General features: G+C 34.8%; 1 protein-coding gene across 2 annotated transcripts; it reads right to left on the bottom strand.

Moving 5' to 3' along the window:
- Positions 1-241: 241 nt before the first annotated feature.
- LOC120355740 lies at positions 242-11,501 on the bottom strand. Of its 2 annotated transcripts, XM_039444403.1 has the most exons (4): positions 11,411-11,469; positions 10,973-11,062; positions 9,195-9,380; positions 242-1,941 (listed from the first exon to the last, which is right to left on the bottom strand). In XM_039444403.1, the coding sequence occupies exons 3-4, from the start codon at positions 9,353-9,355 to the stop codon at positions 588-590; spliced, it is 1,515 nt and encodes a 504-aa protein (XP_039300337.1). In that variant the 5' UTR covers positions 9,356-9,380; positions 10,973-11,062; positions 11,411-11,469; the 3' UTR covers positions 242-587. The 2 variants fall into 2 exon arrangements, with proteins under 2 accessions (XP_039300337.1, XP_039300338.1); XM_039444404.1 differs by lacking the exon at positions 10,973-11,062 and having other exon boundaries at positions 11,411-11,501.
- Between the last annotated feature and the right edge of the window lie 4,015 nt (positions 11,502-15,516).

The raw sequence follows: 15,516 nt of genomic DNA on the forward strand, positions 1-15,516 counted from the left end.
TACTAATCTAACTATATATTTGAAAAAATTTTCTAAAATAACCTTTCTTATTATTATCCTTAGTAGAATATTAATATTTATCTACTAATTTCATAATTTTGTTTGTATTATAAATTTTTACTAATTTTATTATAAAAAACTTTAATCCTATATCAGTGAATGAAGTTTGTAAATAGTAATTATAACGCGCAATAAGCAACTAATTACTTGTACCCCAACACATATAATTTATAGTGGGGAGTTTATTTATTCATTGAAGTTATCATTTATTCATTGTTGGAACACCGCTGATTTATGTAGTTACATTGCAATACTATATTATCAATATTCTAATGTTCCATTCAATCTTCATTGTAATTAATAAGTTTTCATAATATGTGAAATTTGTTGCATAATTAGCTGTTGTACTGTAATTTATTGTAGATTCGTGTATAGACCGGAATGTATTGTGACTTACTTGAATAAAAAAAATAAATAAATTTAAATTATACACTAATGGAAAAATCGCTTTTTTTGGCTCCTGGATTGCTATATCGAACGGTTTGATCCCTTTTTACCAGTCCACCAGATCAAACCTCCACTTGAGTCTACCCGAACTTGAATATAATGAATTGATTAGATTCCGAATCGAAAACTATAATTCTCCATTCAGTCACATTAATAACCTCAAAGTCATCACTTACGTGCTCGGGGATTCTCAGAGTGTACAGTTTGGTAAATCGTTTCCAGTCCAAAACATAAAGACTTTTGTCCGAAACACTACGAACCACGGCAATATTCTCAAACACTGTGAACAAATTTCTGTCGCGAGAAGGAATTTCTGTTGACCATTCACCAGAAGCAAGAGTCAATATTTTATAATAATAGTCATGCCGCCAACCATAAGGAATACCAAATTCTGAAAACACCTGTTCACCTTTTGTTAAACCTTTAACAACTATATAATCATCAAAAACATTTTTTAGTGATAAATTATAATCGTAAGAATAGATTATGGAAAAATTCTTTTTATCGCGTACTTGGATTTTATGGTTGTGCAAACTAAAAACAATAAATATGAATCGCTCTTTTGAATGTGTACTTTCAACAATGCCATCTAGATTAAAAGTATGTTGAAGAGTATTGTTTGCATCATGTTGTAAGTTGTGAATTTCAATCTCAGTACAATATATTTTTACAGACTTTTCTAATCGTTCACCTATATAAGATGCTATGATTAGACAACCATCAGATAAAGAAATCTTAGGTTGTACACAGCGCTTCGTAATTATTTTTTTATGTGACTTTTTACACCAAACTTTTACAAACCTATCGTTAGAAACAACCGCAATGTGGTTCCTATCCATTGTCAGAGACTTGTATTTTTCTACACCTTCGAAATCCTCATCAGTCCGAGAATCATCATGTTTTCCAAAAGTTTCCACTTTTGAACCATTTGATGCCAGTTCGGCATTGTAATGTTTCAGCACAGCTGAAGGTTCCAACCAAGCTATAGAGTCCCCCACGACAATAACAACACTCATCTCAGAAGAAGTTCGCGGTAATTGATGTAATTTAATTCTCGAGTTTGAATCAATATTAATTATAGATAAAACTTCTGCGCCTGAGCACCCGGGATCCTTAAAATACATATATACAGGGAAGACCTGATCACAAGGATCATTTACAGGAACTACTTCAAACTCGTATTCCTTAAATCTCAGGCCAATCTGTATATTCAACCCAATACTGATTGGGGAACAATTGACAGAGTATTTTCCATGTTGCCAATTATACTTCAGCCGTGCACGTTGTCTCTGTTTAAAGCGTTCGATTGTCCTCCTCCAAAGCTGGCTAACTCCGCAACAATATTCCAGATCAGTTGCCTGTAGATGGGAGAAAACCATGTCTGTCACTTCTTCAGGAAAAGAAGCAACTACATCCATTGTCTTCAAAGCCTTCCTGTCAAGGAAAGATACAACAAATATATTATCCTTGAGAACTAATGTAGGTAGATACAACACCGTTATACACACAACAGAAAAGAAATTTCTTAATTTTAAATTTCTTACTTGAATAAATGCATTTTCTCAATAATTTCCATCTGTTAAGATTGAGGTTTATTTATGGTTGAGTGCCGTTTGCAGAGTGCCTAAATTATTTCATTTTAAACTGGATTAAATCCATATCAAGCCACATTCGTTATTTTTGGACAAAAATTGAACTTGAACGTTTTACAGTAGAAACATAACCTATTTTTTGACATTTTATTAATTTATCAAAATTTTGGAATGGAATAGATTTGGGCCAAGCCTGTTGTTCCTTCCTAATCATATTTATATGACTTGTGATTCTGTCCACAAATAAATAAATAAATAATGTAGTATATATTATTTTGAGTTTGAGCCACCAGCTGATTAAATTCAGTTTAAGCTTTGACTGTGCAAACGCCCCTAAGTAATTGACCGAGCGAAGTGAGGTCTAAGATTCAAGTCGACGGTTTGGCATTTCTCTTAATGTTTAAATGTTTGAATGTTCAAATGTTTATATGTTGCGCATTTACGGCGAAACGCGGTAATAGAATTTCATGAAAATTGACAGGTATGTTCCTTTTGTAATTGCGCGTCGATGTATATACAAGGTTTTTGGAAATTTTGCATTTCAAGGATAATATAAAAGGAAAAAGGAGCCTCCTTCATACGCCAATATTAGAGTAAAAATCAGACTATAGAATTATTCATCATAAATCAGCTGACAAGTGATTACACAGATGTATGGAGAAGCCAGTCTATTGCTGTATTTCCATAAGGTCTATAGTTTCAATATTACAGTAGCTATATTACCCACAGTATGACGACCATTGACTGTCGTCACGCTTCTGATTGGTTAGCTCGGTCACATGGTACAAATCCGCCATTAAGATTCCAAACAAACTATCAAGTCCTATCTTTTAGCATTAGAAATTTGGAACTTATCATTTCTTTTACCGATTGTAATCATATTTTGAACTCACGATGAGTTTGATGTATCAATTTCGAAGGGAAATTGATTATACTTTAATATAGGCAATAGAGAAAATTTAAAAAACACTAATAAAGCTTGAAACATTAATTTTCCTTCCTTCGGACTCATCGCAGACCACTTCTAGAGCTTTCACGGACAACTTATTGGAAACCAGTGATCTAGATAAATATGCAGAAAGATAAATTTCAATTTTATTTTATTTCCTCATCCAATTTATTGGATCGAACTTCAAATAATCCAATTTCAAAATATTTTTTGCGGCTCAATTAAATATAACATTTTATGAAATTTTTAACCGTGATTAAGTGCTGATTAAGTCGTACGTCTTGACTTCTATTATTGATTCTCTTCTGTACTGACTACCCTATCCATAACATGTTCAATAATTGATCAATAGTTATTGATATAATATGGATTTAGAGTTGCATTACCACGAGCTTGAGATTTGAAATATCACTAAATATGAATAATAATGGCTATGGGTAATGTGTTTTCTTTCTTCATTTGCTTACAAATCATTAAGTAGAACTATGGATGACTAGAAAAATTGGCTTTTCCACAGTTTATATCCAATGTTGTGCTTACAATATTTTCGTCAGACTTATTGGCTGTCAACTAATCAAACAACATATTTGAATGTTATGGAATATATTGTGATGAGAATTCCATCATATTTCTACAAATAGATATGAGAACTTCATTGTTATTTGTCAATGAAACAAAATTTATTACAATATCATGACATATTTCAAAAGTTTTTGGAGATTCAGCTTTCAGGTTACGTTATACCTACCTTTCATTTTTACTCGCTATTATCTACGAATCACTATTTCAAGTTCCAAAACTATATTGGGAATATAGAAAAAGCATTAAAGAAATAATATCGAAGTTGATAATCACAAAAATATGCTTTAATAAGTAAAGGCTAGCGATTTTACTTATAATCGCCTATAAGCTCCATTGTAAAATTCAAATATTTGGAATCTTCATGGCGGCGGCGGGAAAAAAAATCTAATGGCCATACTGTGGGTAATATAGTTACTGTAGTTTCAATCAGGTACTTGTGGATGAAAATACTGCGTGAGGTCTACTGTTCACAGAACTACTAGTATACAGGGTTGAGCAGAGGAAACGCATGTTTTTCGAAAAGCCAGTACTCGTCAACGGGTGCCCTGGAACGAATGTTGGCAGACGACCCATACTATGCCATTTCAGTTGCTATGAGCGTTGGAACGTACAACATCGTGTGTTAACTGTAGAGCAGTTTTTTTTTTTTTTAGAAACAATGAATCTGTAGTCACAGTGCAACGCTTTTTGTCAATAGTTGAGGGTCGGGGTGCAATGCCCGATCGAAATACTGTACTCCGATGGGTTGCAGCGTTTAGGAGTACTAGTTCTGTGATGAAAAAGAAACCACCTGGTCTTCCCCGTTCCCCGGAAAGTGTAGACCGAGTCAGAACGGCAGTTGTTACTAGTCCTAGACGATCGACTCGACGACACTGACTCGGTCACTACATTTTCAGGAGTAGGAACTGAACGGGAAAGACCAGGTGGTTTCTTCACAGAACTAGTACTCCTAAACGCTGCAACCCATCGGAGTACAGTATTTCGATCGGGCATTGCACCTCGACGCCCAACTCTAAAATATTGACGGAAAAGCGTTGCACTGTGACTAATATTTATTGTTTCTAAAAAAACTGCTCAACAGTGAACACACGATGTTGTACGTTCCAACGCTCATAGCAACTGAAATGGCATAGTATGGGTCGTCTGCCAACATTCGTTCCAGGGCAATACCCTCTCCCGTTGACGAGTACTGGCTGTTCAAAAAACATGCGTTTCCTCTGCACAATCCTGTATAAAAGGGATTCTGTGAGATGGGAAAAAATACAACTTTAGTCTGGCTCCGAACTATGTGATCAGGAAAATATTTTGAAGCTAATAAAATTGATTGTGAATAGAGCTGATATCAAACAGTCACATTGACAACAGTGATCCAATCGTGAATTGATGTACTTCATCAGGAAAGGAAGCAACAAAATCAATAATTGATTATTTTCAATTTTTATTGTAGACAATGAATAATACCAGAGCAAATGCTCACGAGCAAAAGAATGGAGCATAAGGTTTTGCTCATGAGTAAAAGGTAGTAGCAAAAGCATTTGCTCATTTTTGTATGAATAAGCTTTACCTTATACTCTTACCTTATGCTCCTGAACTCTGGAGCAAATGCTCACGTATTTTAAAGATTTTTCATCAGCTGATTCGCTTTTGTAGCCTTACTTTGTTTTATAGCTCACGGAAGCGCTAAATATGCAAGTAGGGTGCACGCTTGTGTTTGCGTTGTCTGCTCTGTTTTCTATTTATGAGTAGAGTTTTAGGTTAGTTGAGTTAAGAATTTTGAAATAATAGCGTGAAAAAATGTCATCTCTATAATAATCTTCAGCATATTCTTATAATATCAATAGCCTTTTTATAATCGTCTGCACTCTCATCTTCTTAAATGCCTATTTCCTATTTTGTGATGGCTATCTTTTGTATTTATTCTTTGTTGGGATAATTGTGATATATATCATGGTTGAATCTAAAAAGAGTTTTATAGTTCCCAACTATTGGTTGTGATCGTATCTGGTATAGTTTCCACTTCCTCATACAAATTAGTTGAGCCATTTTACTATGAGCAAAAGGTGATAAGCTGCTCTAGACTAGACTCACCTTTTTTGAAGTCCCTATACAATCTCCATTGTATAGGGGTCCCTATACAATGGAGGAATGTTGTGGTGCCTTCATACTTTGAGTTGATACAGATGCATACACTTTACATAGAAAAATGTTGATGACATGTTACATGCCAATTGAGCTTATAATGTCACATATTCGGTATGCAATATTGGTTTGGGGGGGCTCCAGTCTCAAAAATTAGATAGAATCTTTAGAATGCAAAAGAGAGCTGTGAGAGCGATTAAAGGTCTTAAGTCATTAGAGTCCTGCAGAGAGTATTTTAAAGATCTAGGACTACTAACTGTGCCTGCACTGTACATTTCGAAGTGATCATGTATATAAGAGCTAAAAAATTTATAAGAAACTGTGACATACATAATTATGACACTAGAAATAAGAGTAAATTTTCTGCACAATACCACAGGACAGCTCAGTATGAAAATAAGCCTTCTTATATGGGTATGAAATTTATGAGTAAACTGCCGTCAGCTTTGAGAGAAAATGAGAATAAGGATATTTTCAAAAAGCTATTGAGAAAATATTTAGCAAACGGAGTTTACTACAGTATTCAAGAATTTATGGATGGAGAATGAGGCTTTTGGGAGGATTAAATTGCAATGTACATTGTGGAATGTGATGTATATAATATATGTTTATATGTATTCCTTTATTTTTTTGACAAATAGTCCTTGACGATTTCCTATACTCTTTAAAGAGTCTCAGGAGAAAATTTAATCAAATCAAAATCAAATCAAATCAAAGCTCTGCTCAGCTTTGTGGCTTCACGTAACAAATGACAAAGATGAAGAAGGAAGACCTGTGGTTACAGTGGGGTCCACGTTATAATGACAGTGTTTGATTAGCAATGGTATTGCTATCCTTGTGTATCATTCAACAAAGCGGATAGCGCTATCTCTTTCTCGCTTTGCTCTGTTGTCAGATCGTCTTTTAACAATGTAGAATTGATAATTAATTAACAAAATATTCCATTTTTATTATGAAAATTCATTATGAAATTATTGAAAAAAATGTCTTGCTTGATAAAATATAATTGATTATTTCAAACGAGAATGAATCAATAACCTGTATCAGCTATCGTCTATGGAAGGCATTGACAAGACAGAGGATCGGCAACGTTGTTCTCCTATCTTTCTCCAGTGACATTATAACGTGGACCTCACTATAGGTCATGAGAGTGAGAGAGACTACAGCTCTATAGTGAAGTCAATTCTATTTATGAGACACGAAAATATATGTTTCAATGAATAAAAAATCTGGTGTGGCGCACTCACACAACTTTCCTTGCCGTTATGAAAATTGATCACCTGACGTTAGTGTTATAACGCGCATCTCAAGTCTACTATTCAAAGATCTGAGTCAGCTGGTGACAGGACAATAACGCTGGAGACACGCGAGTTCTTCTATCTCTTCATAGTGAATGATTTAATAGAATCAACAGTTACCAACAGTTTGGCATTGAATAATCACATTTTCTCGAATTTCGACCTTATTTTCAATTTTAGGTGAAAATGTTACTGAACATTAATTGAAGAGATTTTCATGCTCAATCTTTTCCACTTGATTTTCTGTTTAAATTGTATCTGAAGCCTAATAATGGGAATCTAAATACCAATTTTGCATAGATGGGGCGGAGCTCCTGGATTTTTTTACAGATATGGAACTCGTGGCAGTTGATAGAGCTTATCAATGACTATTTTAGGTAAAAATTTGATCAAAATCATTGGAGCCGTTTTGAGAAAATCGCGAAAAACCCTGTTTTTGACAACATTTTTGCCATTTTATCCGCCATCTTGAATTGCATTTGATCGAAATTGTTCGTGTCGGATCCTTATATTGTAAGGACCTTAAGTTCCAAATTTCAAGTCATTCCGTTAATTGGGAGATGAGATATCGTGTACACAGGCGCACATACAAAGATTGAGTCAGCTGGTGACAGGACAATAACGCTGGAAACACACGAGGTCTGCTATCTCTTCATAGTGAATGATTTAATAGAATCAACACACACAACACACATACAGACCAATAACCAAAAACCACTTTTTTGGACTTAGGGGACCTTGAAACGTATAGAAATTTAGAAATTGGATGCCTTAATTTTTCGGAAAGCAATACTTTCCTTACACCTATGGTAATAGGGCAAGGAAAGTAAAAAATCATAATTGAGATTAGCCGGTTAGTTCCATTGACACTGGTGTATGGGAATCTAGCTTTAGAGAATGGAGAAATCTGAAAGCATTTACACTTAGTGAATATTAGTTATAATTATTAGCGTATGGCTTCGAATGTGAGGAGTCTCGTAGTGGAGAAGTACAAATGTTAAATACTTACACAGTATAGTAAGGTCCACGTTATAATGAAAATGGAAAAAGATAGGAGAACAACGTTGCCGAACCTCTGTCTTGTCAATGCCTTCTATAGACTGTAGCTGATACAGGTTTATTGATGTAATATCAACTGTTCATTCTCGTGTAAAATAATCTATATATATAAAAGCGAAATGGCACTCACTCACTGACTGACTGACTGACTGACTGACTGACTGACTCACTCACTCACTCACTCGCAGAACTAAAAATCTACCGGACCAAAAACGTTCAAATTTGGTAGTTATGTTCAGTTGGCCCTTTAGAGGCGCACTAAGAAATCTTTTGGCAATATTTTAACTCTAAGGATTGTTTTAAGTGTTTAAAGTTCGTCTTTTAGCATGTATATTCTTCTTCTCCCAATCCCTTAATATTATAATTGAAATTTCCATATCATATGTTACTATAGAACTATAATCTAGATAGAGTACCTCTTGAAACGTTGTTAACTGGCAACTAATTAATAATTTTGTCAGGTTGGCATTAAGTTGAGTTGACTTTGTTAGGTTGGCACCAAGTTGAAGATTTAAATGCATTTATCGCGGAAAAATTGATTGGGCACTGCTACTTCAATCCTGGGAATATTATATTACTAGCCATCAGGCTCGCTTCGCTCGCCATATCCGTTTAGTCTGGTTCCCCGACTGGATTGTCCTAACTATGATAAAAATGCTCAAATGAAAAATGCAGGCGAGCGAAGAGAGCCTGCTGATCTCATTCTTGGACGATCCAGTCGGGGGTCCAGGGGGCGGAGCCCCCTGGCTAGACGGATAGGCGAGCGAAGCGAGCCTGACGGCTAGTCATATATATTTTATCAAGCAAGAAATTATATTTTTCAATAATTTTATAGGTTTAATGCATTTTCATAATTATTGAGATGAAATATTTTGTTAATTATTATTAATTCTACATTGTTAAAGACGATCTGGCAACAGAGCGAAGCAAGAAAGTGATAGCGCTATCCGCTTTGTTGAATGATAGACAAGGATAGCAATACCATTGCTAATCAAACACTGCCATTATAACATGGACCTCACTATAGTAAACTATTACTATACTAAATAAACAGCTTTGTCAACTTACGGTTCCGTAGATTCCGTTTCGCCCAAAGCAGCAATATGTTTCATGTTTTTGCTTTTTGATTGCTCCGAGCCCGCAACCCTACCGCTCACACTTGCGACGGGCTCGTCATCACAGTTTAAATCAACAGAGTCACCAACTGCCAAGTCCAATTTTTCAGCCATCTTCACGCCTTGCCCGTATTATTCCCTGTAAAATGTATTTTTCAATTCAAATATAAACAACAATTGATTGTGAATGAAAAAATAAATCCTTAGAGAGTTTGATGAATTAATGAACGGACATGATGTCAGCCCGACTTGACCTTAAAATATAATAATAGACACAATTTAAAGTAAATACTCTACAAGGCGTCTGATAAGTCATTCCCAATTTTTATACAGCTATTATTTCTTTATTAATGAACCAATTAAGTTAGAACAACATTTGTTAGATAGAGCACTCCTTGAGGTTTTGTTCAATACCAATTTTCATTTGTTTCAGTTTAGAAATGCGCCCTCTCTTGACTGTGGAAGAACGAGCCAAAATAGCAGCTCGTTATAAGGTCTGGGGATCTGTGGTGCGAGTACAAAGTTGATGGAGGGCTGAACGAGGGATCCATGCAACACTGGATGCAAAAACTGTTGAAAATTGCCATTCCAAATTACTAACAACAGGGAGTGTCGCAGATGCAAGACGATCAGGAAGACCATCAACGTCAAGGACAGCAGGGAATGTTGACAAAGTTCGTGAGAAGCCCTAGGAAATCACTGCATCAAGGATCTCATAGCTTCCATGGTTTAAAACTGAGATCTTTCTTAAGAATCGTTGCAACAGAGTAACGTGAAAGACCACTTTCACGTGTTCCTTGACGCAATGATTTCTTAGGGCTCCTCATGAACATTTCACGAACTCTGTCAACACTCCCTGATGTCCTTGACGTTGATGGTCTTCCTGATCATCTTGCATCTGCGACACTCCCTGTTGTTAGTGATTTGGAATGGCAATTTTCAACAGTTTTTACATCCAGTGTTGCATAGATCCCTCGTTCAGGCCTACACCACCTTTGTACTCGCAACACAGATTTCCAAACCTTATAACGAGCTGCTATTTTGGCTCGTTCTTCCACAGTCAAGAGAGGGGGCATTTCTAAACTAAAACAAATGAAAATTGGTGTTAAACAAAACCTCAAGGAGTGCTCTATCTAACAAATGTAGTTCTAACCTAATTGGTTCAATTGTGTTTGGCCTCAGAAATGGGGAATATGAGTCTGCTATGGTAAAGCTGTTTGGCCTGATCCTGGACTGGAAGCTGTCGTGGAACAGTCATATAGAGGCTGTAGGCTGAGCAGGGTAGTCTTTCTTTTGAGAGGGCTGTGACTGAGAGGTAGAGTTCCCATGCACTTCCTTAAAACTTATACTACTTCGCTTCTATCCTAGTGCATCCGGTCTGGTTCTCTAGGGTGGAGATGCGAATATTGGACGAGAGCTGCGCATGCAGAAGAAAGTCTTGCGGGCCATCTTTGATGGTGAGAGTCTAGCTCATATAGTCGTCCACTCTTTGTTGAAGAGAGGATACTTGTAGGCTGGTATTATTTTGCTCTCTATATGTTTCATGATCTTTGCACATTGGCTGTCACGGTATATCCTCATAAGAAATTAAATGACAAAGAATGATACATGCTAACTTTCCTTGTAATTGCAGAGTTGCGTTACCGTATTGTAAAAATGATTATGAAATTAGAGAATATAATTTATATTTTCAAAAAACATGAGGTAAGCTTAATTTAAAAGAATACTTACAAGAATACAAACGCGCAGCTAGTTGAAAAATAGTAACCAGCTTGGTAAGAAAAAATAATTCATTGTGATTTTTGAGTCATAAGCTATAACCTAAAACAAAATTAAAATGACAACAATAGGCTCAGTAAGCTTTGGTCAGACTTGGTTAGTTTAACAATGATTAAACTTTGTTCAAGAATTTATTCAATGAAAATTCATTGATATTATAATAAAATGTGTTTAAAAGTAGCATTAGCTTTGGATAATATCATTGTAGCTAATGTTACTAATTACGGCACATTTTTGTAATTTGTATCTTAACTTTTTTTGAAGATATCGATTTAATTTTTTTCAATGAAAAAAACAAAAAAATATATGTGTTGGTAGCTAAATAACAATATTAGTTTAAATCTATGAGATTTAATATCAAAATAAGAAAAATATTGAATTTTTCCTAACCTATAATGTTTTATTGTTTTTACCAGCACCATAGAATAAATTGTAGAGTTATAGAGTTATTGGCTCTATGCATTATGATCACAATAAGGCCACAGAATATACAGAATGGAAACTTGTAATCAATCGCTCATCTAACCAATGCTTTTTACATGACGCCAATACTAAACACGTCACGTGACCTTGGGAAGTTCCAATCCTGGTCTTCTGATTGGCTCGTGGCAGTGAACGAGATCAATTGATCCGGATCATTGAAGTGATCCGAACCTACCATCAATACTATTACAATGCGGCGCTTCCTAACAAGATGGCGGATTTTGGCGTCAGGATATAGTCAAGTTTCCGTACTGTATGTAAACTGTGATAAGCACTTGACACTGACAAACCACTCTCTGTCTCAGACAGCACCGTATCACGCTTGCGTTAGCAACGGGTTTTTCCCGTTCCATTCAGTCAGTTCTTTGAATGTAACGTTCTTTGTGATGATGGTTACCGAGCACTGTAACCAATCGTCATTCTATTTGATGAAGATATTATTATCCAATGATAATTTATCATTAAATTCAATGTAATAATCAATATATTATCATTCTATTTAATAAAAGGAAGAGTACTTTTCAAAAATATAATTAATAAAATATAACAGTTGTTATTTAACTGATGTTAAAAACACTATAACTAAGTCGGCATATTGTCATTACAAAACAAAAACCGAACCCTCAACTTCCCTTTTACATTCAAAACATCAATAAACATAACTATTTGAAAAACCTCTAATCCCTTCCAGCATATTGCAATTTCAAAGCAAAATCCTAACCTATCTTTCCACCTTTGAAATATCAAAAAGCATAATTCTACCTGGACCCTAGCCCTTTCTAGCATATTGCAATTTTAAAGCAAAAACCTAACCTAAACTTATAGAACATTATTAAATATAATCCAAAAAAACCTAACCACTAACCCCTTACCCCTTCACATTTAATAATTCAGATTCCAAAGCAAAATCCTAACCCCCTAACCTATCCTTTCACATTTGAAACATCAAAAAACATAACTCTAACTGCACCTTAGCCCCTTCTAGCATATTGAAATTTCAAAGCAAAAACCTAACCTATCCTAGTAACATATAATAAAATATAACCTAAATAAAACCTAACCTCTAACCCTTTCACATTTAATACTTTAGATTTATTCGTCATCTTTAGAACAAAACATAAACATGTGGTTCATTTCATGAACATGTTCACAAACATGTGGTTCATTCCATGAACATGTTCACAAACATGTCGTTCAAAGCAAAATCCTAACCCCCTAACCTATCTTTTCACCTTTGAAACATCAAAAAACATAACTCTACCTAGACCCTAGCTCTTTCTAGCATACTGCAATTTTAAAGCAAAAACCTAACCTATCCTAATAAAACATTATTGAATATAACCTTAATAAAACCTAACACTTTCACATTTGTTGAACGATAGACAAGGATAGCAACACCATTGCAAATCGTACACTACCATTATAGCGTGGACCTCACTATAGATACTAAAAGAATACTTTTGAACAACTATGTTATAACTGTGACTGTTGCTGGCCGTTACTCTGTTTCTGAGACAAAGAGAAGCTGCTCTTGACACTGTAGAGCGACTCAGCAAACAGCAACGGCGCATGCGCTTTGTATTCAATTGTAGTACAATGCGCTACCTCATCAACTCTTTCATGAGCTGTCTCATGGTCTCATAGATACAGCACGAATTCGAGCGAGACTACTACTACACCTCAGAATTATTTTGCAATCATTCGTTCATTCTGCATTCATAAACTGATGCTCTAATGTGTGTATATGGCATTCTGTGTGTGTGTGTGTGTGTGTGTGTGTGTGTGTGTGTGTGTGTGTGTGTGTGTGTGTGTGTGTGTGTGTGTGTGAGCTTTCTTTTCATAGTTTTGATTTATTCATTTATTCAGTCTCAAAATTAATTTCTTTAGAGTAATTTTAAGAGAATCAAGTTCAACTTTCAAAGTAAACTCTAAAGACAGATATAAAGAATACTCTTTTTCTCTCTCAAAATTAATTAATTCCATGCTAGAAGTATTTATTAATTTCCTTATTTTCTCATCTTGCTTATAAGGTTTGTAGCCATATTGCTATTTTTTGCTTCTTCGATCCTATCATTCCGTCATAAATGTTGTATTTATTTCCCAACAGATTTTTGTTATTTTACATTTTAAGGATGCTCTACTTTCAAGTTTATTCAACTATTCCACTTACTATAATTATTTTTTGTTTACTTTTTTCATTTAAAATATCGTTTTGTTTTATTTAATTTTACTGAGTATTGCTTGTTAAATTATAATTTAGTATTGTATTGGAGGGTTAAGTGTAAGAGAGGGCCGACTGCGTCCTAACTTCGCCCTCCCAGGTATAAAATAAAGGCAGTCATTCTATTCTATTCTATATTGTGCCGTTCATACACTCTCACCCCAACAAAACAGTAAAAATCTGCAATAATCGATAGTAAACGGCTTGAGATAACAGTAAAAGTTGCGACATAAACGCCCTATACCATGGGATATCTACTCAAGCTATTGTTTCTCTATGCCAGCACTTTCAGAATTATTCACTTTTTCATTCATATTTGCCTGAAATTATTGAACATACCAAAGATTCACTATTGATATTGAAGAATTGTCCCAAAAGTGATATTTTTACAACAACCTAGTGTTTTGATTATGGATAGATATGCTAACATCTCACCAGTAACAGTACGGTAACTGAAGTGAATAATTGTACCTTAGTTTGGACCAGGTCCACAGCAGCAGTAAACTGCTCCCTGCCGGGTACCCCGTAGTTCCTCTGCCAGTTGTCCAGGATCTCCTCGTCAACAATGTGGGCTCCCAGCATTTGCGGGCAGACTGCCATCAGAATGCAGCCCACTATTTCCAGCACTAGCATCACTACTAGCAGAAACATGAACTGTCAACAAATATTCACATTGTTAAGAATAATTAGGTACTACAATATCAACTTCTCAACTACACAGAAAGGATGTGTAGGCTATGCGGCTGACGGCTTCGGCTATGCCTAAGAATTTTCGGATTATTATGAACTATGGTATTGATTGTTGACGAATGATATTGTATTTAATTTTATCTTATTTTGTATTGTTTTTTGAAGTGAAAAATAAATTCTTTATCTATCTATCTATCTATCTATGTGTAGGCTAAATATTTTATATTTATCATTACTAAACAAAAATCCAAATATCGCATTGTTCTATTCACTAATAATTTCTCTTGAAAATAATAATTGATAATAAATAAAATATGAAACTACAAAACATTTTATAAAATTAATATATTTAATATTTTTCACAAATAAATAGTCTGCAAGTCATCATTCTAGTGTCAAATTTTGATGTAATATATTTTGCTTTGCTATTTTATGACATGTTTGTGAAATAAATCCATTATCAATTTATGTTGTATTGATGTTATAGCCAACTTACGAGTCCAATGAAACAGCTGTTCTCGCAATGGGTGGCCCAGCATCCCAGCACTGACAGTGACAGTGAAGATATGAAGAGACCAATGGCAATCAGTGAGAGTGCAATGTAGTAGTAGAGTGGCTGAGGTAGACTTGTCGAAGATATCACTGCCCTCGATATCAGAATTCGTTCTATGTCGAACAGAATATCCATGGCACAGCCCATAAGACCTAATCCCATCACCTAGAAAATAAGTATAATTTAGAAAAAATAAGTTGAGAAAATGATCTATGAATAACTATAAATTTGGCTACTTTCATAAATTAGATTAATATGACTCCTATAGTTTTAACATCAAATTCACTGAACAAAATCTTACTATCATAAGTTCTAGGTTTCTTTAAAATTGTCTCTATGATGAATTTTTGTATTAGAAAAAGGTTTTTAATATGGGTATCGAAAGTCCCACCCCAAACTACTAAACCATATCGCATTAGGGATTCTACTAGTGCCATATATACCTGTTTGCATTCTGAGAAAGATAGCACATTTTTCAATTTATAAAATTCATAAGATAGGTATTTTAGTCTCTTACATAGGAAGTTTACATGGATGTCCCATTTGAGA

This window comes from Nilaparvata lugens, unplaced genomic scaffold, assembly GCF_014356525.2.
Source record: "Nilaparvata lugens isolate BPH unplaced genomic scaffold, ASM1435652v1 scaffold4541, whole genome shotgun sequence".
In the NCBI taxonomy this organism is placed as follows: Eukaryota; Metazoa; Arthropoda; class Insecta; order Hemiptera; family Delphacidae; genus Nilaparvata; species Nilaparvata lugens.